The 22,513-nt window shown below is 64.3% G+C and overlaps 1 protein-coding gene across 8 annotated transcripts; it reads right to left on the bottom strand.

Moving 5' to 3' along the window:
• Nucleotides 1-245: 245 nt before the first annotated feature.
• Nucleotides 246-21,372, bottom strand: SNAPC4 (small nuclear RNA activating complex polypeptide 4). 8 transcript variants are annotated; one of them, XM_053204364.1, is made up of 23 exons: nucleotides 21,250-21,267; nucleotides 20,079-20,258; nucleotides 19,251-19,297; nucleotides 17,944-18,108; nucleotides 17,672-17,797; nucleotides 17,124-17,202; nucleotides 16,685-16,766; nucleotides 15,745-15,849; nucleotides 15,586-15,658; nucleotides 15,055-15,219; nucleotides 12,509-12,656; nucleotides 12,259-12,365; nucleotides 12,031-12,125; nucleotides 9,606-9,700; nucleotides 8,611-8,690; nucleotides 7,806-8,282; nucleotides 6,600-7,035; nucleotides 6,097-6,167; nucleotides 5,532-5,642; nucleotides 4,838-4,865; nucleotides 2,524-4,241; nucleotides 1,439-1,554; nucleotides 246-456 (listed from the first exon to the last, which is right to left on the bottom strand). In XM_053204364.1, the coding sequence occupies exons 2-22, from the start codon at nucleotides 20,206-20,208 to the stop codon at nucleotides 1,447-1,449; spliced, it is 4,446 nt and encodes a 1,481-aa protein (XP_053060339.1). In that variant the 5' UTR covers nucleotides 20,209-20,258; nucleotides 21,250-21,267; the 3' UTR covers nucleotides 246-456; nucleotides 1,439-1,446. The 8 variants fall into 8 exon arrangements, 2 of the variants coding, with proteins under 2 accessions (XP_053060339.1, XP_053060340.1); XR_008290825.1 differs by lacking the exon at nucleotides 246-456 and having other exon boundaries at nucleotides 2,524-2,841; nucleotides 2,970-4,241; XR_008290823.1 differs by having other exon boundaries at nucleotides 1,439-4,241; nucleotides 20,079-20,217; nucleotides 21,250-21,372.
• Between the last annotated feature and the right edge of the window lie 1,141 nt (nucleotides 21,373-22,513).

The raw sequence follows: 22,513 nt of genomic DNA, 5'->3' as shown, positions 1-22,513 counted from the left end.
AGGTCCACATCAGGACCTGTGGCGGCACCAGGGCCAGCAGCCGCCTGGGAGCTCGTGGCAGGCCCCTTGCCCGATGGCCACAATCGCATCTCATGGAAATGGCAGTCCCCACCCCCCACCCCAGCACACACACTGAGGGCTCCTCAGACCCCAGGCCCAGCCGGCCGGCTCCCCACACGGCCAGGGGAGGCCCCATCCTTCCGCATAACGCCCAGTCTCGGGGCAAGACCACAAGAGCCCGGGGCTGGTTTTTAATAAAAAAATAGGCCATTCACTTTATTCCTTCAAACATCCCGATCTGTGGTTCAGGACCAGCCAAGCCCCCGGGGGCCTCACGGTCACGGCTGGCAGAGCCTTCCCCAACCTCCAGCTGCTTCTGGCTGCTCTCTCCCGTAGGGTCAGCGGTGGGCTCTCCAGGCAGGTGGGCTCACCAGGGTCCGGCACGGCTCCCACCTCCTGGAACACAAAAATGCCCTGATCGGGGGGATGCCCTGACCGCAGCCAGACCCCGGGGATGGCACTGTAGGACGGGGAAGTGACAGCATCGCCTCCCTTGAGGGCACAGCAGAACGAGGCCGGCCGCCCACCTGCGGTCCCCTGGGGTGGGGGTGGGGGTGGGGGCGCATGCTGCGGGCAGGCCCTGGAGCCTGGGTGGGCTTCGGCTGGGACAGCCCCCGCCAGCACCCCCTCTGTGCACCCGAAGGCCCTGCCCCAGGACCCAGAACCTCAGGGCACAGCCCCCACTGTGCTCAGAGGAGCTGGCTCCTACCTCCCCAGCTCCTCCTACCTCTGGGGATTTGCTGACCCGGACATCCTCCCCCATATCACGCGTTCACATCACGAACCCAACTAAGCTGTGCCAAGGGCCTACTTGGTACCTGCCGTCTGGGCACTCGGGACCCACCCGCAAAAATCACATTACTAGCCTTATGGGCTCGTAAGGCTATGCAGATACGTGCATAGGCCACATCAGATGTAGCAGGCTGTGCCATCAAGACACATGAATGTGGGGACACCAGGACAACAGGCAGGGAGGGCATCTCCACTAAACAGACGCTATTGGAGGAAGGGAACAAAGCTTACATACAGAAAGGAGAGCAGTGCAAAGGCCCAGAGGCACATGTGAGCTGGCAAGAAGGAAGCACCAGAGCCCAGCATGTGGAACCCAGTGGGAGAGGGGTGTCGCCAGGGGAGGGGAATTAGATGGCCCCCTGCCAAGATGGCCTCTACGACCCTGGGTCTGCCGCCAGATGCCTGAACACACCCACCCCCCAAACTTACCTAACATCGTCACACTTGGGAGGTGAGCTCCTAAGGGCCAGCCTTCCTGCCTTTGGAAAGCCGTTGGCTCCACCCGCCCAGAGCAGAGCCGCGGGGAAGGCCTGTCTCTTCCAGGGTGCAGGGCTGCCCGTACCCCACCCCACCCCCACGCGCTTACCCTGCTGCTCACACCAGCCGCCTCCTCTTCCGGGCATGCCGGGTTCTGAGCACATCCAGGTTGTCAGAACTGTCTAGGCAGCAAGAGGCAGAGCTCTCCCCAGGGTCTGGGGCTCCCTGAAACAAAACCCAAGCAGATGGGGGCAAGAGTGACCCCCAGCCAGGACAGGCAGGGAAAGCGACAGCAGCAAGGGGTATGCCAGGGCAGAAGCTGGGTCCTGACACTGGACGCCAGGGACAGGCAGCTCCCCAGACCGGTCCCTGCAGACGGTGAGACACTACAGGCTGGGCCTGGGGACATGGCCACGTGCAGGGGCCACATGGGGGCTCTGGCTTCCCACCCCGCACCCCTTGGCGTCTCCAACCTCCCAGCGATGCCACAGAGCCAGCCCTGTGTCATGGTAGCGGCCCTGGAGAGCCGGCAAGCAGGACGGGGGAACGAGGAGTCCTTCCCCGCACGGCCCCCAGTCACAAGCCCTGCCTCCCACTGTCTGGACGGCGCAAAGGCGAGCTCCAGCTGGGGAGGCCCGCGACCTGCAGGGACCCCACAATATTCCTGATCCGGCACCAAACGAGGCGGCCCGGCTCTCCTGCTCTGCCACAGAAGATGCGGAGACACCTCTCTGCGTGTTTAGACCGGGCTTCTTGTCAGGCAACAGGAAAAGGGGTTTTGCCTCCACAGCTCGGAAGACTCTTCTGAGGCCGAGGCCGCCAGAGCAGACCGCGAGAAGGACCTCGGGGTCCCGGACATGCAGGGCTGCCAGCAGGAGTCCGCGTGTGGGTGTGCGCGGTGCGTGGAGCCTGAGCCCGTCTGCTCAGCCCTCCGGCAGGGCTGTGTGACCAGGCCAGCGGCCCCAGGGGTGGCCAAGGGGTTTCGTGAGTGGAGAGGTTCCTTCCCCTCCCGTTTTCCACACTGGCCTCAAGGGAGGCCACGTCCGCACAGACGGAGCCCAGAGCCAGCTTCCTCCTCAGCAACCAGTCGGCCACGGCTCCCACCCACTCCTGCCCACGCTGTTCTGGGTGGGCTGGGCACCCACAGCGGCCACGGGGAGGCTGGGTGGGTGCTACGTGCCCACGGCCACCTACCTGAATGGGGGTGGCGGCCGCCGGCCCTGCCCGAGGACCGGTCGTGGAGCAGCCATCAGTGAGCTCCGACTCCTCCAGGCCCAGGTCGTCCTCGCTCTCGGGGTCAGCCCTCGTGGCTACGGACAGGGTGGTGGGAACGCCATCGGGGGACAGGGTGGCCAGGAGCGCGGGGAGGGTGAAGGCCGCCAGGAACCGCGCCTTGAGCAGCAGGTAGGCCGGGCTGTCCCGGAGCCACCTCCGTACCTGTCCCAGCGAGGCGTGCAGGGCTCCGGCGCCCCCCGGCACGAGGGAGGCGGCTCTGCGCTCCAAGGCCGCCTTCTGGAGCAAGAGTGCAGACAGGGCCCGCAGGCTGCACAGGGCGGGGGGCTGGTAAGGCAGCCCTCCCCCCAGCGGGGGCACGCTCACCCCACGCCGTCCCCTCAGCCATTCCCGCACGACCGCCTCACCCTCCTGAGACACGAGGTCCAAGTCCAGGGCACCCCTCTCAGGCCCAGGCCGGGGTGGGGGTGGCCTCTCCAGGCCCAGAGGCTTCCCGAGTCTCTCTGGTCTCAAGGCGGACCCTGCTGTCCCTCCTGGGCCACTCCCAGGGCCGGTGCCACCTCGAAGAGGCGGCTGGCCGGGCCTGGGGGACTTTGCTTCAGGGTGGTCAGCCAGGAGCGCGGCTTGGGAGGGTGCCCCAGACACGGCTGTGTCCCCGGCCACTTGAGCCTCTCCAGGGAAGGAGCCCCCCGCCGGGCCGTGGGCCCCGTCTCTGTCCACCTCCGTGGAACCTTGAGACCGGTGGGGCATCGGAAGGCCCGGCGGGTCTGTCTCGGAGGGAGGGTCTGAGTCTGTGTCCCGGCTGGTGGGGGTCTGCCAGGGGTGGGTCGACCCGGGGAGCCCGGGACCCTGGCCTATCTGTGTCCCAGGCAGGGAGGACGACAGAGCCACGGACAGTCCCTTGGAGTCAGAGGTCCCTGCTGGCCCAGGAAGGCCCACCACGGTGGGCACGGGGAGGAGCCCCTGGGCTGTGAGCACCCAGGTGACCGGCAGAGGGGTGCTGGCCACCACCTGTGGCCCCCTCTCGTGTGTGCCCACAGCTGGCGTCGGGCAGATGGGCTGGACGGGCAGCTGAGAGGGGCTGGGGACTGCAGGGAGAAAGGGTGGTGCCTCTGGCAAGCCCTGCTTCTGGGTGGTGGCAGGGGCCTGAGACTGTCCCGGGCCACCTCGATGGCAGTTCACGGGGACCTGGCTGGGGCCCAGAACTGGCACCATGGAGGCAGCAGGGGCAGCCTCTGTGGAGGCCAGGGCGCCGGCCAAGACTGGCAGGGGGGAGGGCCTTCCGTCCTCGGCTGAGGCCCGAGAACCGGAAGTGCACGGCTCTGTCGCGGCAGGGGCGCTAGGCCGGGAGAGCACCGAGGCTGTGACAGCCAGGCCCGAAGCCGAGGGGCCGTGGGGGGCCACCGGGAGACGGGGCTGGAGAATCAGTGGGGAGGAGAGCAGCAGCTGGGGTGGGAGGACCACAGCGCCCGGGGCGGCCTTCCTGGCCCGGGCCTCCCGCAGCCGCTTCTCCCGGAGCAGCTCGGAGACAGTCTTGGGCTTGGGCCGGGGACCACACGGAGCTGGTGGGGGCACCTGCGGACCGGACTCGGCATGGCAGGGCTGCAGCCCCCTGCTCCCTTTGAGGCTGGCGCTCTGCTTCACAGCTTCTCGGGCTGGCGCGCTCCGGAAGCTGTGGCCTGCAGGGCAGACAGAACGCGTGCTGACGAGTGCCATGCACGCGGGACAAAATAGCCCTCCCGTCAGGAGGGCCCTCGCGGAGGGCAGGCTGCTGCCGGGAGTGTGGAGCAGGAGCTGTGGCGTCCGAGCTCCTGCCGTGGCCGGGGTGCTAGGTGCGGGGCAGCCCATCAAGTACGGGACAGCACCGTGCCTTGTCCTCAAAACAAGGACCGTCAGGCACCCCTGCCCGCCTCTCACAGTCTCCCAGGACACCGGACCTTCGCGCGGTGCTGCTGGCGTGGGGAGACGGGTAGCGGCCAGCAGCAGAGGTCCCTGCCGGATGCCCGGGGCTGGAGGAGCCCCCACACCTCCTGGGTCTGCACTGGGGAAGCCCCAGGGTGGCTGGTGCACTGGGGGCAGGGGGGGGGGTAGGAGCCCAGGGGCTGTCTCTGCCGCCTCCCGCCAGCCACGCTCTCGTCCCTGCTGTGGCGTTCAGACAAGACCCGTCAACGGAGCCACAGCTGTGCTGCTCAGAGCCCGACATTCAACGCCTACAACAGGTTTGCCCCTTTCCCACTGGACACAATAGCAAGACAGGGGCAGAGACAGACGGTACCTGTAGCGTTCCGGGTACTTGAAGGCATCTGAAAAAGAAAGGCGAGCACCTCAGAGAAGTCCCCAGGGCACCTTGAGTGAGTTCATCACGTCGGGGTTTGAGGGAGACAGGAGCCTGGCCATCCGGGCAGAAGGGTTCCAGGGCTGCGACGGAGCACCACAGGGCTGATGTGGTCATTCTGTCACTCCCTCCAGTTGTGACTGGGCTCAGGGACACGACCGCTCCCGGACAGACCCCACGCCTGGCATCCTACCCCAGCAGGGCAATACCCAGAGCAACACATGCCAAAGGGCTCAGAGACCCCCTTGCAGGAGTGGGGCGGTGTGGCAGAGGGAGCACATTGTGCACGGGAAGCAGGCAGGCCTGGGTGCCGGGTCTGGCTCTGCCCCCCCCCCCCCCCCCCCGGCCGGACTTGAAGTGAAGTTCCCCCAGGGCTCCGGGCAGGTGGGCAGACGCCTTCTAGGAGAGACCCCTGAGCGAGGGGGCCAAGGGCGAGCAAGGCTGCCCCCAGGCGCTGGCCTAGCCTCTAGGCCACCCGGGAAGGCCTTCCGTCCCGGGAAGGACCGGTGTCACTTACTCCCTGGCTGACGAGTGCTGCCCATCCCCCGGGCACCAGCCCTGCCGCCTCACAGAGGGGAGGGACGGGTGGCAAAAGCCAGCTGAGCCCGCGTCCAGTGCTCACCCCTACTTCCACCGGTAGGAGCCCAGGCACTGGGTCCCGGGTGCCAGTCTGCAGCAGGGCAGGGGGCTGGGCCTTCCTCTCTCGAACGACCTCCATGCAGCCAGCAGTGTCAATCTGGAACAGCTGAGGGACACGTGGGACACGTGCGTGACATACACGTGACGAGAGCCTGTCTCCTTTCCCCAACGAGAACCGAGATGACAAGGGTGCCCGTGACGAACGTAGGGCAGCTCCAGAGCCAGGCACGGCCCCACGAGGCTGCGACCCCCTCACTCGGGCCCAGGCGCCCCGGCTGCCTCAGTGCCACGCTCCCGCCACGTCCAGGTCTCTGCTCCTCGCGCCTCCATTTACACCCTGGGGCTCCCAGCACCTCCGTCCCTTCCTGGGGGTGGGGCGGCACTGTATCGTGGCCGCCTCTTCCACGCTGACTTGCCTGCTGAAAGCTGCAGGCCACGAAAAACCCTTTCCAAGGGTCAAGTTCAGGAAGCCGGACTTTAAGAAGCAAATCCACAAACTTCACAACTTCGCCCGATGAAAACAGAGCACGAGCTAAGAAAGCTCTATGCGAGGGGCTCACCTGGATAAAGAGGGTGAACACCGGGGTGCTGGCCAGGTGGGCGTCCTGAAGCTGCTTCCTGATGCCATCGGCTGAGGAGACAAAGTGGCTCTGGCTACCGAGGCCCCTCTCCTTGAGGCCCCCCAGGACCCCACGTCCCTCTGCCGCCGCTCTCAGCCACAAGGAAGGGCGGGGACCAGAGGGCGGGCTGAGCCTGATTGGCCCTCCCGAGCCGAGCACCCCGCCCCTGGAGAACGACCAGCTTCTGAGGTCTGAGGAGACCCTTGCTAAGGCCTGAATGGCTGGTCGCTTCCAAAACCATCCCCTGGGTGCCAATCAGGTCAGAGACAAAACGCAAGCAGCCCTCTGAGGGGGGCACGTAGGTCCCCTCCTGTGCACCACGCACCGCCCCCAGCAGGGTCACCCCTCATTGCCCTGTGTCTCCGCAACCCCGGACCCCACAGGAGGCTCTCGAAGGGGCCCCAGCCTCGAAGGAGGCTCTCGAAGGGGCCCCAGGGCAGTACCTCGGGTGTGTGCCGCGGCAGGCCTTCGGGGAGTGCAGGGCAGGACGATGTCGCCCACCCACGGGCTCACAGCCGTCAGGAGCTGGCGCTCAAGGAGCCTCCTCTGCAGGGAGTGTCCCCGCCATCGCTGCCTGTTCCCGATCGTCCTGTGCCACAGCTGCCGGACGCAGGGCCCGGCTACGGCGCAGTCACTGGGGCCGGCCCCCACGGATGGGCCGAGCAGGCCTGGCTGCCTCAGTTTCTTCTGTGTGAGGAAGAAAGGCATCTGGGGTTCCCGGCCCTTCCCTGTTCTGGAGGGGCAGGGGGCCCAGACCGAGGGGCAGGGGCAGCGGGGGCCGTGGGCCAGCCCTACCAGGGTCCGGCACCGGTGGGCCGTGTTGGTCCTCAGCACCTGCAGCACGGTCTCCAGGGGCACCCTGAGCAGACGACTCCCGCTCTGGCAAGAAGACGACGCGAGCTGGACACGTGCGGTCCTGGCTCACGGCCTGCAGGGGCCCAGAGCCACGGTGGGGTGGTGGGACGCCCTGGAGTGAGGCGGCCTCAGGCAGGTCCCTAAGGCTGGCACCGACACGCCTGCCCGGCTTGGCTGCACCCAGTGCTGACAGAGTCCCCGCTCCCTGCAGCCAGCTCCCTGAGCTGAGGGCACCAAATGCCCATCAACCCCACGGGCAGCAGCCTGCGGTTACAGACGCGGGAGGGAAGCCACGCGGCACGGGGGCTGCCGCGAGCCCTGCCTGCTGTCCCTCAGGGGCCAGAGCGCAGCCTCCAACCTCTCCCAGCACAGACCGACCTGTTTGATCCTGACCGCAACTCTGCCCGCAGCCGGGGCCCTGACACCTCTAATGTCGACCGGGCAGGTGTGCACGTGACCCGGCAAGGGGACCCGTCAGGGACCTCTGGACTTACAAGAGCTGGGAGGGCACCCCGCCTTCTTGCTGCCTCCCCACGGAGCGCCCTCGACAGCGCATGCACGGCTTTTAAAGGAAACCGGCAGGGAAATGGAGACAGCCGGTGGTCTTGATAAAGACGGCTGCCGGCCTGAACACAGTCCCCCCGAAACAGGTTGGGAACGAACGTTCTATTGAGCGAGGACAGGGTGTTGCTCCCAAACGCCCAGGAACACAGCGGACGCAAGCCCAGCACCAGCCTCGTGACCCCCAAGTAGGAGAGCATCCGATCCAGGGTGCGCTGGGGTCTGTGGCCTACCTCGTCCGCCGGCGCCTCTGAGCCCGAGGGGGGAGCATCCGCTGAGCCCGGGCAGCCGACGGCGCTCGCACTGGAGCTGCGGGTCCCCGATGGGGCGTGCGCCCGGCCTGCCTCCTGTGCGGGAGCCGAGGCCGCGGGCCAAGCTGCTGGGCCAGCCTCCGCCCCACTGGTGCCCCTGGGAGGGCTGGGGGAGGCAGCAGGGCGTCCCGGCCGGCCCCAGGCGCCCCCCGCGCACGGCCCGCCGGCGCTCTGCCTGGCAGGCACCCACAGGTCCATGTCTGGCACGGCGTGCTGTGCTGAGGGCAGCACCTGGCCCCCCGCCCGGGCCTCTGGGGTTTCCTCTGGCTCCGACTCCTCACTGTCCCTGCTGCTGCTGCTGCTGCTGCTGTCCCCATCGCTGCCGTCCTCGCTGCTGGAGCTCCAGCGCACGCTGCGAAGGGGCCGCCGCCGCCGCCTCCTCCCCCGACTCTGCTTCTTCTGGGGGGAAAGGGCTACTTGGAGGCCTTGGCGACCCGGGGCTCACGGACCGGGGACAACGGGCACGCGAGCCAACCCTTTGGCGAGAGACCACGGGCAGGCTTGGACACGGTGTGCCGAGAGCACGGCACCCGCACGGCTCTGAGGCGGCGGCGGCTGCCGACCAGCCCAGGTCTCCGTGCCCTTGGCCTCCAGGAAGAAGACACGTGCCAGGGCCAGAAACCAGACGTCCCTCCTCTCCCCGCCACCACGCACCCCCCACCCCCCCCGCGGGATGCCGGCTCCCCTAGTGATACGGCCTTCGGACCGACTTTTGGGCGAGCCTTACCCTGACCATGATTTTCCACTTGCTCAGACACTGGGAGCCCGTCCGATGGGGTAGCTCCGAAGCTATCTTTGCCCAGTGACCTACGGAGGCAAAACGACACAGAAGCCGTTTCACGCGATGCTTGACGACGCGTCTACCAGCTTGAAAAGCGCCCTTCCAGGAGACGCGCTGTCTCCCACAGAGGACCTGCGTCGTATTCCGTCAGTACGGGGTCTCCCGGTCACCTGCACACCGCGCCCCACATCTGAGCAGCTCAACGACACGCAGGGCGTCCGGTTCTCCAAGGACAATCAGCCCTTTAACAAAATTCTAGAGAATGCACGTCCCGGAGAGAAAAAGCCGTCCACGCTCATGTAAAAACGGCCCTCGCGTGTCCGCCACGCTCAGGCTTCAAACCCGACATTTAAAACCGTCTCTTCTTTCCTTCCGGACGGGGCTGGTGGGAGGGCACAGGTGCCCTGCTTTCACGGACAGCGTGACCCTGTGGGACGGAGGTCAGGTTTCGGCACGCACCCGCACTCAGCACCACCGCGTCTGGGACTTTTCCTAAGGAGACGCTGCCAACAGGAGTGAGGACGCGGCTACTGAACCCTCAGCTCTTTCCGGCCGCAGCCGAGACGGGAGACAGCTGTCCGCCAGCGGATGGCGGGCTGGGAGACTCGTGTGTCGTCACTCGGGACACACGACACGGTCGTCGAAAGCCACGGGGACGCGTAAAGGCAGAAAACATTCGCCACGGACGACAAAACGGCACAAAACAGCCAATGCGGTTACATCGTGCCGAACGATGCAACTTTCAAAAGCCGCCCTAGAAACGGGCCCAGAGAGGACGGGGCAGGGGCGCGCGGCCGGCGGCACAGCTCTCCCCCTGGTGCCCGTGGCGCTCTCGACTCGACGCTGACTGTGCATCGGTCTGTGAGAAGGAAAAGCCGCCGCTGCCGGCTGAGGACCCGGGGGCAGCAGAGACCCGGGGAGCAAACGGGCCAAGGACTCACCGACGCCGTACTTTTCTATCAGTTCCATCAACTTCTCCTCCTCTTTTGTGCTCCATCGCCCCTTCTTCAGGCCGAAGTGCAGCCTTCTGAGGTACCTGAGAGCAGCAGGGACACAGGCAGCGTCAGGCGCCAAAACGCCCTCCTGCGCTGTCCCGCGCTGTCCCAGCACCAGAAGCTCGGTGACAAACGAAACGAAAACTGTAAACTAGACTGCGGGGGAATAAGCTTCGGAGTTCCCTGAGCCTGCAGGACGGGTTAACAAGGTGTGAGAAACTAGAAAGCCACAGGATGTTTGCACCCAAGTTTCGGTAAAGGAGATGAGGCAAAGTGGGACAAAGTTCCCAGTGTAGGACAAAGGCACAGGAAGAGGGGCTCTCAGGACGAAAATGTCCAAGGGAAGGTGAACAGCATTAGGTAAATAGATATGGGGAGGGCGGGACCCAGGCCCCCATACAAAAGTATATGAGGTAAACGAGATTCAATATTCAGCTTGGGGACAAGCCCCAACTTAGTGCCACAGCAGAAAGCTGCTTTCACAGGAAGCAAGGACCAAGTTAGGCAAACAGGTCAACAGGGCCAGAGATCCCTGCCGGGTGAAGTTGCCCAGAGGGAGCTAATTAGCAAGGGAAAGGTGCCTTGTTGACCCTGAGGTAGCAGGCTCCCTCTGACCGTCCTGACCGTCAGCGGGTCTCATCCCCTAGGCTAGCTAAGACGCTGGGCGTCATCAAAAGTAAAAGCTTTCAAGGCGACTCACGGGACGCCATGGAGAAAGTGACAACACAACCCACACGCCGGCAGCGAGAATTTGCCAGGCAAGCGTCGTGTCCGCTAAGGGACCCCTGGCCAGAACGCTAACAAGCCAACGCCACAAACACAGCTCCAGTTCTCGAAGGGGCCAATGAGGGGCGCCTGGGCCGCTCAGCTGGTTGACTGCCTGACCGGCTCAGGTCACGACCTCACAGTTCGTGGGTTCCAGTCCCGCATCGGGCTCCACGCCGACAGGATGGATCCTGCTTGGGCTGCTCTGTCTCCCCCTCTCTCTGCCCCTCCCCCGCCCAGGCTTTCCCGCTCTCTCAAAATAAACAAGCTTTACGACACGAGTGGATATTCCTGCAGACAGGATCCGCAAACAGCCGGTTAGCACGCAGACGCCCCGCATCGCGGGCCGTCCAGGAGATGCAAGGTGAAACCACCCGAGATGCCACGGCACACCCACTGAGCCGCCTGCAATCCGGAAGACGCACAGGAGCCGGCGAGGGCGTGCAGACACCGCGGCCCCACGACTGCCGCCGCCAAGGAAAAAGTCACCGCGTGACCGAAAACCCCGCTCCTGGGCGCGCACTGAGAGCAGCGACTGTCCGTCCGCACGCGTACTTCCGCACACACGTTCACGTCTCCGAGGTCATCCGCGCTGCCGTGTCAAAACTGCGTCTGTTTATCTTGTGAAGGAATCTCCACCCTCAACGGGGGCTCAAACTCACGACCCCAAGATGGAGAGTCCACACGGCACCGTCCCAGCCAGCCGGGCGCCCCTGGATTTCGTTTGTTTTACAGCTGAATGACATCGTGACGTCCATCCGATTTTAGAACCACACCTGTGGCTTCCCTGTTCTTCCCACCGGACATCGGCTGTTTCCGCCCCGTGGCCAGTGACCGACCGGCGTGGCTGTGGACACGAGTGTACGTGTGCCCGTTTGGGGCCCTGCTCTCAGGACGACACAAGCACTCGCTCCATTTCCTGAGGACACTCCACTGTCTTCCACGGCGCCTGCACCACGCTGTGCTCCGCGGACACACGAGGGCCGTGCTTTCTCCACACGCGTGTCGGCACCTCCTCTTTTCCAGAACTGTCCTAAGACAATCGTCCCGCCACATGTGAAGTGGTCTCTCGCTGCTGCCGTGACCTGTTATCTCCCCCACGACCGATGACCGGTGACGCCAAGCATCTTTCCATTTCCTCTCTGGAGAAAGGTCTGCGTGAGGCCCCGTCCTCATCCGTTTTGTTGTTGTTGGGACACAGGGTTTCTTTGTAGGGGGGTCAAATGTCCTAGGTTGATGCGGGTGTCGGGCCGCACCGCTCAGTCGATGCACCAAAACCCACAGGACGGGACCCTTTGAGTGAAGACGCCGGACGCTGCACAGATTACGTTCTGATGAAACGTTATGAGGACACCCGAGCTGACACGAGGCGGCCGAGGCTGCCTCCAGGGCCCTGGCCCGTCAGGGCTCTGGCGGAGGAACCTGGACGACGGGCTCAGAGGCACTACCAACCAGGGGCCACCTCACGCTTGGAAAAACAGCAGCCCATCCTGCTTCCCTACCGGTCACCACCCCCCCGGCCCACCCCCCACCAGCAGCCCACCCGCCGGCCCACCCGGAAGCGGCCCCGGCGAGGCCCCCCCTCACCCAGCGGGGTCCAACTCACCGATCTCGGCACTGGGCATCGCTCCTACCTGGCACCTCTTCCCGGATTTTAAACCAATCCTGCTCCCCGTACTTGGCGACGGCTCGAAGCAATTTCTGCAGGGAAGGACGGCAAACCAGCGATGCGTCTGCGGGCAGCCGTGACCCCTGCACCCTCCGCTCAGTCCCGAGGAAGGAAGGTCCGAGGACGGCTCTCCTCAGCCTCGGCCTCCGCGGCAGCGGAACTCACCGCATCCTCCTCCGGGGCCCAGAGCCCCTTCTTCAGGTTGGGGTCCAAGCTCTTGGTCCACCGATAGATGAGCTGCATGGAGTCTCTCCCTTCCATGTAGTAGACAACTGGGGACGGAGGGGCGGTGTGGGCACCCGGGACTGCGCGACCCCGCGTGCCTGCGGGAACCGAGCTGCCTCCACACGCGGGGGGCTTCGGGCCCGGGGGCGCCAGGGCGCCCAGCGGCAGGGGCGCATGCGGGCGGACTCACTTCTCCGGTAGGGGATGTGGCTGCCGACGCGCATCTCCCGCACGAGCTGGGTGAGCAGGTGGTCCTCCTCTGGGGTCCACTCCCTGCGCTTCAGAGCCCTGTTGTGCTGCTGGTACTTCTGTAGGCACTGGAAGGCGCTGCGGCCGGTCTTCCGGGGCCGGGGCAAAGCACAGTGGGTGTTACCCGGCGAGCGCCCCCGCGGAGGGCCCGCCAGGGTACAGGTCGCAAATGCCACCACCCGCTCACTCGCACCAGAGCCCTGGAGGGACGGCGCAGGGCGTCCCCGTGGCGGGAGACGGCCGCGAAGCACCAGATGGGACACGGACGGCGAGAGCATGAGTCCAGAAACATCCATGACGCTTCCCTCACGTGACACCAGAGCTGCCCCGGAGTGCTCACGGGGGCGCCAGCACGACGATCCGGGGGAGGTGCCGCCCCGCAGAGCGCGCGCTCTGTGAGCCGGGGGCCTGCCTGCTGCCCAGTCCTGGGGCCCCCAAAGGGCTGGTCTCTCTGAAGCCTCCGTGGTCCACCCAGACGACGGGGCAGCGGGGGCTGGATGCATGTCGGGGTGCGGGGACGGGCGCGGCGTGGCGCCCATGTCTCTGGAGGCACCCTCCCAGGGGGGCTCCGGGGCGACCGGACCCCCGCTTCCACACACGCTGTGGCTCAGCAACTACACCACCAGTCTATACCGCCGACGGGCTTGCTCAGACCCGTCCCCTCACTCATTTCCTTATGGGGAGGGAGCTTCCCAAGAGCTAATTGACGTTACCTGAACCCTCTTTTTTCCTAAAGAAAACTCCTGAGTCACAGAAGACGCGACGCACACGGACAGACGCGCAGTCTGCTCAGCTACGGGGACTGGGTGTGACGATGCCTTTTTAGACACGACACCATGCGTGATTCTCTCACGATCCTCGAAAGAACGCAGCCGCTGACCCTCGTGAAAACAGAGGACCCCTGCTTAGACAACGCTAGGAAAGTGACACCAGGAGCCACAGACGGGAGAAAACATCTGCAGAACACATCCATCCGATAAAGGACCATTACTCTCAACACGCAGAACAGTCCTTGAAGCTCAATAAGAAAACAATCTGACTACAAAACAGAGCAAACATTGGGGGGCCTGGAGGCTCAGTCATTTGAGCGTCCGACTTGATTTCTGCTCGGGTCGTGCCGTCACACTTCACGAGATGGAGCCCTGCATCGGGCTCTGCGCTGACAGTGCGGAGCCTGCTTGGTACACCCTCTCTCCTTCTCTCTGCCCCTCCCCTGTGTACGTGTGCTCTCTTGTTCACGCGCTCCTTCTTTCTCTCAAACAAAAAAAAAAAAAAAACACCAAAAACCTCAATAGACCCTTTGCCGAAGACACACAAACGAGCAATAAAGCGCCGTTTATCGTCAGGGAAACGCAAAAGCAAAGCAGCCACCCTCGCACCCCTGCAAGGATGGCTGGAGCCTGGAGCCCTGACACGGCCACACGCCGGCGAGGACGTGGGGTGGCGGGACTCTCGTTCGTGGCGAGGGCTACGCGGCGCGGGGCAGCCAGTCCGTAGGACTGTTTGGTGGCTTCCTACAGAACCAAACACCCTCTTGGCACACGACTGCTCCTTGGTGTTGACCCAAACGAGTGCAAGACTCACGTCCACCCAGACACCTGCGCACAGATGTTACCAGCCGCCTCATTCACAATCGCGGGACCCTGGAGCGACCAGGATGCCCTTTAGCAGGTGGGCGGACCACGCTTTATCCAGACAAGGGGACGTCAGCGCTAAGGAGAAAGAAGCGGTTGAGCCGGGAGAAGACACAGAGGACCCTTAAACGCACGTTCCGCGCGGCCTTGGTTAACGTCACTGTGGTTCCCTGCAGTCACGTGCTGGTCTACGAAAGCAGTAAGTTATACCACGGAGATTGCACGGATCACGTTCCCAGGTCGTGAACCAGCAAAACTCAAACCAGGGAATAATACAAGATTTCAAGAAACCGAACCACAGAGAGAGTGACAGAGCACGTTCTTACGTAAACTAAGATCCAAAGACGTGATGAAAAACGCCCACAATCAGACCTGTCCTAGAAACCTACAAAGAGGAGAGCTCAGAGCAAGCTGTTCCCAGAAAAGCAGGCCTTAAACGCCTTCGTGAGTAAAGACAGACTGAACGAAGCCCTTTAGCCTTCACCTTGGAAACGAGAAAACCAACGCGAGACCCCGGAAGAAACCAGGAGCGTTCCCCTTAAGCCCCATCAGAACGAACCCCCGGGCTTGACGGGGACAAGGAAGGAGGATCTGGAAGGAAGCCAAAGACAGGCCTGGAGGGGCGGGGGAGGGCGAGTGAGCACTCAGAGACGGGATGGGGGCCAAGGAGCTAGAAGCTCCTGGAGACTCTGCCGTGGGAGGGGGGAGGGGCTGCTGCCCCCAGGGCCACACCCTCCAAAGTGGCACCAAGAAGAACCTGATGGCTCCCAGGGTGAGATGTGCCACGCAGCCCGCGGAGACCCCAAACCCGCCCGGCCCCTCCCAGCCTCTCGGAGGCCCCTCCGGCCCTCACCCCCAGCTCCTTGGCGATCTTCTGCCACTGCAGGTGGCCATGCTTGGCTGCGATGGCCTTGAGCTGCTCGACCTCCGGCCCGCTCCACTCCTGCTTGTTGATGCTCGGGTGCTCACAGTTCTGCCAGAACTTCCGGATCTCCTCTGCGCTGCGGCCGCCCTCGAACTGCACCGACAGAGAGAGAGCCAGCCTGCGGGGGGGCCGTCCCTCTGATGGCTGGCCGTGATGGCTCAGCACCCGGGACAAGTGGGGTCCTCGTCCAGGTCGCCAGGACTTGCACAACCAAGAGTGGGGGTTGGGCTCCCAGCGCAAAGCCTGAACCTTCACACCCTCCCATTTCAGAAGAGCCACGTCACCCCAGCAGGGCGAGCCCGTGAGGCCACCCCACACTGCTGGACACGCACCCGACCGGAGGCTTCAAGGCAGGTCTAGTGGCCACAGGGATGAGGCCTGACCGCCTAGAGCTGACCCACGCCCCCGGCTGCCGGGACGGCCGTAGGCCGCTGTCGCCTCAGCACCGCCCCAACTTACGTTAACGTTGGAGATCTTCTCCCAGTCGTGGCCGTCCAGCCTGTTCCCCAGCAAGGTCTCCTCTGGGAGCTCCCTGGAGGAAGGAACAGGTCGCCAGGGTCACGCCTGGCCTTCCTCGCCTCTCCCCAGGTCACACCCTCCCCAGAAGACCCAGCTCACCGGATGTCCTGGACCTCCTTCTCCGCCTCTCTGCTCTGCTTCTCCAGGACCTGCCTCTCTGCCTCACTGGTCACCCTACTCCGTTTCTGGTGCAAGTATTCAAGCCTACGGGGCAGAGCAGAGGCACCGGGGTTACTCACATCAGGGCCGTGTCCCGGGGGAGGGGGGCGGTGTCTCTGGGGCCAGCTCGGCCTCCCCGTGCACCGGGGCACGTGCACCGCTCCACATGATGAGGCCCGGTGGCAGGGAGCACACACAGGAGCCTGGTCCCGGCTCTGAGCCTGCCCCTTGCAGGCAGAAGGCTGTCCGAGCTCCACGCCCAGAGGAAGCAGCCAGCGACACCCCTCTCTGGGCTGTCACCATGGTCACGTCAGTGACTAGCGTGACAAGTCTGCTGACGCAGATGATAACCACCACCAGCTCAGCGGCCCAGCCACCAGCCCTGGGCAAGGCATGCAGGGACGTGCTCCGAGGGCAGCCTGGCGACAAAGCCTGCAGGAACCCCTTCTGGAGGCCAGCAGAGAGGACCCATCATTGAGGCTAGTCCTGACCCACGCGTGGAGCCACGAGACTGCGGGCAGCCCCCAAGACTCCCGGCCCGGCCACAGGCGCTGCGATCCGTTCACACGACATCACCCCTTCGGCACACAAAAAGCGGGTCTCGTGAGCAGTGCCAATTTTCACAAGTGGAAACTGAGCCCGAGACCAGAGAAACTACCCGAGCTGCGCCTGACTGGACGCGGCCACTTGGCCTTCCCGGTTCTTGCACGCCTGGCCTCGAGCTCGGCTGCCTCCCTGGGGAAAAGTTTCAGGGGCCAGCGCCTCTCCTACGGGAGCAGGGGGACACGGCCACACCAAGCGTCTGCCTGTCACCAAGCCTCCGGCCTGGACCCCTCGCGCTCCCGGCGAGGCTGGCGCCTGCGGCTATTCTTACACTCACTTCAGTAACTTGGGCTGAAGCAGGCGCTGTAGGCGGTCGCTCACCACTGACCTTCTGAGCAAGGCCTTCTCCCAGTTTTTCCCTGAGAAGAAACGACGGCATCAGCAGAGCCTTCCCGACTTCCCCTCGACCAAGTGGTGGGCACGTGACCGTTCCAGGACCACAGCGCCGGCCAGGTACCCCAGCCCGGCTGTTGAGCGAGCACGACACCCCGGCCCAAGCTCACGGAAGGGCCCCTGGGGCTGTGTGTTCAGGAATAAGACACGTGAGACTACACAGTGAGCCGTGGGGATGGTGGTCCCCACATGGCGCATGGGACAGGCTGGGGCTTTGAGTGGCTGGTCCCAGCGGTCAAGGCCTGAAGGAGCCCACGGAACCAGAGGAGGGTGCCTGTGGAAAGGCAGGGCTGTGGCGCTGAGGGCCCGGCGCAGGGGCTTACACTTAGTCACCAGGAGCTCCTCGAAAGCCTTGATGCCCTGGGCGGCCTTCTCCCGCGTGTCTTCGTTGGCTGGAGGCCCCTGCCAGACAGGGCAGTGTCACGACACGGACGGACGCCGAGTGCTCTCGCCCCACGGCCCGCGCTTCCCCTCGGCCTCCTCGAGCAGCCTGGCCACGTGTGAGGCTTGGCAGTGGACACCTGGGCCCCGCGCTGGACTCTGAGCGGCCGCGAGCATGACCCGGCCAGCACGGGCGGGCTCAGCAGCTCCAGCCCTCGCTGCCAGGCCTCTCTGATCCGGCCAATGAGCCCCACCCAAGGTGCCCCTCCTTAAGGAAACGTCTCTGGGGCTTATCCGTGGAGCCGGGGTCAGCGTGCCACATTCCAGGCCCAGAGACCACATTCCAGGGCCACAGACCTTGACTTCCACCACTAGACACCAAAAGGTTTTAGCAAGATCGGAGAACGCTGTCCTGAAGGACACGAAGGAACAGACAATACCCACAGCCTGCCCCTCCCTCACAGGTGACAGTGGAGCCCCGGCTACTCACCACTCCGGTGACCCTGTCCTTGAAGTAGGGCTTCATGAAGTGCCCTATGTACAGATTCGGGGGCAGACTCTTGCCACCTTTCACCTTGGGGCCTTTGGACCCTGCCAGGTCACACATGATCTCCTCCTGTGACAGACACAGGGAACCCATCTGGGGCCAGGCAGCAGCGATGCCCTTGTGGAGAAGGCGACCGGGGCAGCCAGGGAGCAGACGTAACCAGAAGCACTAGTCCTGGGGCGCCTGGCCACGGGGGTGCCGAGGGCCCGTCCTACCTGCTGCTCCCGGTTCTGGGCCAGCAGGAGGCTGACCTCTGCCAGCCTCTCCTGGATGACCTCCTGGTAGACCATGTTCAACTGCAGGCAGGTCTCTGGGTCTTCAGGGAGGGTCTTCTTGGGGTCGTCTTCGCCATTGCTGGCCTCTCCCCACCTCTCCTCTTCCTGATCACAAGTAGGGAACTACGGGTGAGGCGGGGGGGCCTGCAGACCTGCCCCCCGTGACCCGGGCAGCACAAGCAGCCTCTGAGCTCATGCCCATCACTGGGCCAACAAGGGTTGGGGCCACGTACAGCGTGTGCATAGGCCACAATCAAGGACACGAGAAAATCAATATCTGGAGGAACGTCTCAGGTGGGAAGGCGTGAGGAGGTGAGCGCTTTTCGCTTTCCACGATAAATGTTTCTGGTGAACCTGAAGTTCAGAACGGGCCCACAGGCCTCCGCCCCCGGCAGGGGACAGTGAGCAAGAACACGAGTGAGGAAGGCCATCACAGGGCCGGCAAAGCTAAGAACCGGGAAGAGGCTGCTCGCTGCCCAGCAGGTGAGGAACTACGGGAAGCCTATGCCACGGGGACCACCGCTCATTGAAACCAGGAAGCGAAGCTGTACCTCCTGCCTCAGTGAAAAACTAAAAAGCGGATTGTAAAAATTCTCCAGGTTGACGTGAGATTCTAAAACAAACCAGAAGTGGCAACAAAAACTGGAGTGGCCTAGTTGGGGATTTACGCCTCTCGACTTTCTGAGATCCCCGTAACGTGCGTGGGTCGACCTGACGTCGTGTGTGGAAGGATCCGAGCAGGTGAGGCTGGCCCCTCGTAGCTCTCTCGCTCGCTCGTTCTCTCTCTCCCCCCCCACCCCCGCAGGCTCAATCTCCTGAACTGTGAGATCATGATCTCTCTCTCTCTCTCTCTCCCCCCCCCCACAGAGAGAGAGCTCCCCTCTGTGCCTCAGTCTACAGCGGGCCCACGTGTGTGACCGCCCAGGACCGTGCCTGCAAGGACTGAGGCAGAGAGAGGGAGCTACGAGGGGCCAGCTTCGCCTGATCGGACCCTTCCGCATGTGACGTCAGATTGACCCACACACGTTACGGAGAGCTCAGAAAGTCGGCAGGCGTAAATCCCCAACTATTAACAACAGTCGTTTCTTGGGACAATTTCCGTTTTGGTGACAAATACTTTGGAATACGTCATCTTCAGTGACGAGCACGCAGAAAAATCAAGACGAGCTCAGAGCACTGCCCTCCTGGGCCCACTGGCAGGGTGGCAACTGCCTGGGCGGGCTCCACCAGCTCAGGCCGGTACTTACCGAGGCCAGGGAGCCAGCAGCGTCCGAGTCCTCTTCAGGCAGCGAGTCTGTGGGAACACAAGCACAGGGGACGCAAGTTGGGGACGTGATGGGATGCAATACCCGCCAAAGAAACGACCGGCAGGTGCAGCACAGGGCTGTTTCCTGATAGCCACAGGTGAGGGAAGGGCTGAAAGGCCTCAGGACAAGACTGTATTGCCTGGACCCTCCCTCCCTGAGGGCTGGTGGCTCTCACCCACTAACCAGGCGGGACAGGCCCTGAGCCAAGGGCAGGGGCAGCCAGGAAGGGAAGACACAGAGAACAGGGTCCACCAGGGCAATGAGGGGAAGCCTTGCAGGAACAGACCCGTTCGGGGGAGCTGGAGCTACTGGGAGGTGGGGAGCAGGTGCAGAGGCCCTGATCGTAGGTGAGAGAAAGGCCCCAGTGTGGTCAGAAACTCTGAGAAACTGAGACTTAGAGCTGCACCTGGGGCTGGGGAGAGGTGGGCAGGCCTGGGGGCCCAGGGGAGCCTGTGGGGTGACTCTCAGCTGTCCAGCATGGTGGCTGTCCGGCACAGAGGTGGCCGACAAGCTGAGCTCTGGAACCATCTGATTCCTGGGAAGGGCAGCCGGCCACCCACCTGGGACAGAGTGACACAGATGCCCCCGAAGGGCACTCGTGCGCAGCCGGCGGGTCCATGGCACGTGGAGGAGGGGCGGAGAGAAACCATCGCGGGGAGTAAAGGCAGAGGCCGGCTTGCGCGAGAAACGGCTGGTCCGCAGCCTGCTGTGGCTGCCAGGGGCCAGAGGGCAGATGGATCGGTCTAGCCACGGCCTATGAAAGCTCACCTGCTTCGGAATCCAGTGCAAGACCAGACTCCGAGACCTCCACGCTGATACTCGAGGAGCTGGGATCCAAGATCCTTTCTAATTCTTCAATCTCCTTTGCTATTTTCTCTCTTTCGGCGTCCACGTCCATGACTCCTACCTGCCACCAGAGCGCATCACGAGATTTCAGAAACCCAGAGTCTGCAGACACACACCCGTAGGGGATGACAGAAGCCTGCCCTGGGACTGTGATATGACACCCCCCCCCCCCGTGTCCCCATGAACACCCGCTGTTTGTTCTAGCGGGTGAGGAAACCATGTGAGTGTGACCTGCCCACTCTGATCTAAGGCTATGACCAGCGGTGGGGGGGGGGGGGGGGGGCAGGGCAATGGACACCTGGACACCAACATGGCCCAAGAGCCTGGCCTGTCTTCCCAGAGCCAAGCCACAAGAGAGCTGGTCACCCAGTGCAGAAACAGCAGGTTGTGGCAGCAAAGTCACCAGAGGACAAGAACGAGACCCAGGCAGTCAGGACCTCAGCTGCGCAGCCTGCTCCCCTGCCAGGAGACGCCCAGAGAGCATCTGGCAAATGTGCAGGAAATGCAGGTGGTAGGCACTACGGGGGGGGGGGGGGGGGGGGGGAGGGGCAGCAGGAACCAAGCCCCCTGAGGGCAGGGTCCCCTGAGGTTCCCTGCTCCCTCTCCAGCACCTACAACGGCACCTATTGAACGAACAGAATCTTCTTTCTTAATGATGCCAGGATGCCAGTCTGGGAAGTCTAAAAGGGACAGAAAGCTGGAAAGAGAGCTAGGAGAATAAAGCTGCGGCAGAAAAAAGAGCAAAGGAACACAGCACAGACCTAGGAGCCAACGACCAAGCCCAGAAACATTCCCGCTGAAATCGGACAACGGCAGCCACCAAGCGGGAGCACGCTTCAGCCCGATCCGCAGCACGGAGCGCCGTGTACACTCTAACCGTGTGTAACCCCAACCAGCCAAGAGCCACGCAGCTCTGCAGAGCCGGCAGCGGCTACCGGGGCATCAGGCCGCCAACCCCGCGGGCAGCGCGGGCCCCGGCCCCGTTCTTCCCACCGCCTCTCCTGGGCCCCGGCCCGCGGCCTGTCCCCGCCCCAGCCCCGCTCCTCCTACCGCCGCCTCTCTCCGGACCCGCCGCCCTCACCCTCACACTCACCCTCCGGCACCACCGCCGCCAGCGCCACCGCCCCCGACACTTCAGTGGCAGAGCGACGAGAGCGCCGCGCACCGGAAGTCCCGCCTCCGCGGCCGCGGCCGCAGCGCGGGGCACGCCGGGACGGGGCTGGCGGGCGGGTGCTGCCCCCGCGCGGCCGCCCTTGGGACTGCCCGCGACCGGGCACCGCCGTGTGGGGTTCGCGGCGCCGGACCGCTGCTTCTCGCCGGAGCGTGTGACCTCCGGTATCGCCGAGTCCCGCTTGCTTGCTTCCGCCTCTGCTAACTGTATTCGGGGCTGTTGGTTTGCAGCCAGTGGGCGAACTTGCCGAGTGCCCAGTGCTGCCGCGCGGCCGGGCCAGTGGGTAGACAGCCCCGGCGCTCTGACCCCGCGCCCTGAGAGGACCTCGGGGGACCTCGGGGCGCCGCCCAGGCCGGGTTGGGCCCGCCTGCAGTTGCGCCTTCTGCGGGCAGAGCGGGGGTGGGGGCGCCACCCTCGGAGTGCGGGGCGTCTCGGAAGATGAGGAGGAGTCCGCGGGAACGGAGGAGCGTACCTTCCCCTGGTGGACGGAGCAGGCAGAGCTTCCGGCCCCGGCACAGGGGGAAGGAACCGACGGGACAGCCAGCGTCCCGGGAACCCACCCACCAGGACCCGGGGCCGCCTGGCGCTGGAACTCCAGACGCAGAGCTGGATGCCCAACAAACTTAAGCCCTTCACCAGGGAATGCCCCAAACGTACTGTAGGAGCCTGTCTGTGCGCCACGCTCCTTTATCCAGACCCTCCTCCTGGCCACCCGCCCCCAGTCCCTTCGCCCGACCTTGCGGAGGTGGTACAGGTCTGCGCGGGATGAAGGGCAGGATCAGGAGTAGGTGGAGCGCACCTGAGGGTCACTCCAGCGGCGTGCTCGGGCCCAGCCTGGCCTGCGGGCGGAGGGAAAGTACACCAGGCTGGTGGTGATCTGCCACCCACATCCCCCACCCCCTTAAAACACGGAGCCTGCAAGCATCCTCCCGCCGAGCCCCATTCCTGCTCTCCGTAGCTTTCCCAGGCTGTCGTGGGCACACCCAGAAGAAAATGGGGTCCTAGCACTTGCCCGCTAGACCGGCCTGTCTAAAGTCTGCTCCGACCACAGAGCCCGGTACCCACTTCTCACCAACAGGGAGGAACAGGAGGTGACGGGTGAGGAGGAGCCGGGTGTCTTCGGCAGGGACTTCTGCAAAGCTCTTACCCGTAGCCCAGATCGGAGGGTCGAGCAGTTCAAACGTTA

The sequence above is a fragment of the Acinonyx jubatus genome, chromosome D4 (assembly GCF_027475565.1).
Source record: "Acinonyx jubatus isolate Ajub_Pintada_27869175 chromosome D4, VMU_Ajub_asm_v1.0, whole genome shotgun sequence".
NCBI classification, from domain to species: domain Eukaryota; kingdom Metazoa; phylum Chordata; class Mammalia; order Carnivora; family Felidae; genus Acinonyx; species Acinonyx jubatus.
This window is presented reverse-complemented; position numbering and strand designations above follow the sequence as displayed.

Coding starts and splice junctions, on each gene's coding strand:
- SNAPC4 (XM_053204364.1), bottom strand. CDS start 20,208: ATGGACGTGGACGCCGAAAGAGAGAAAATAGCAAAGGAGATTGAAGAA. Junction 18,109..19,250: donor CTGCTGGCTCCCTGGCCTCG/GTAAGTACCGGC, acceptor ACTTGTGATCAG/GAAGAGGAGAGGTGGGGAGA. Junction 7,036..7,805: donor CAGAGGCGCCGGCGGACGAG/GTAGGCCACAGA, acceptor TCTTCTTGCCAG/AGCGGGAGTCGTCTGCTCAG.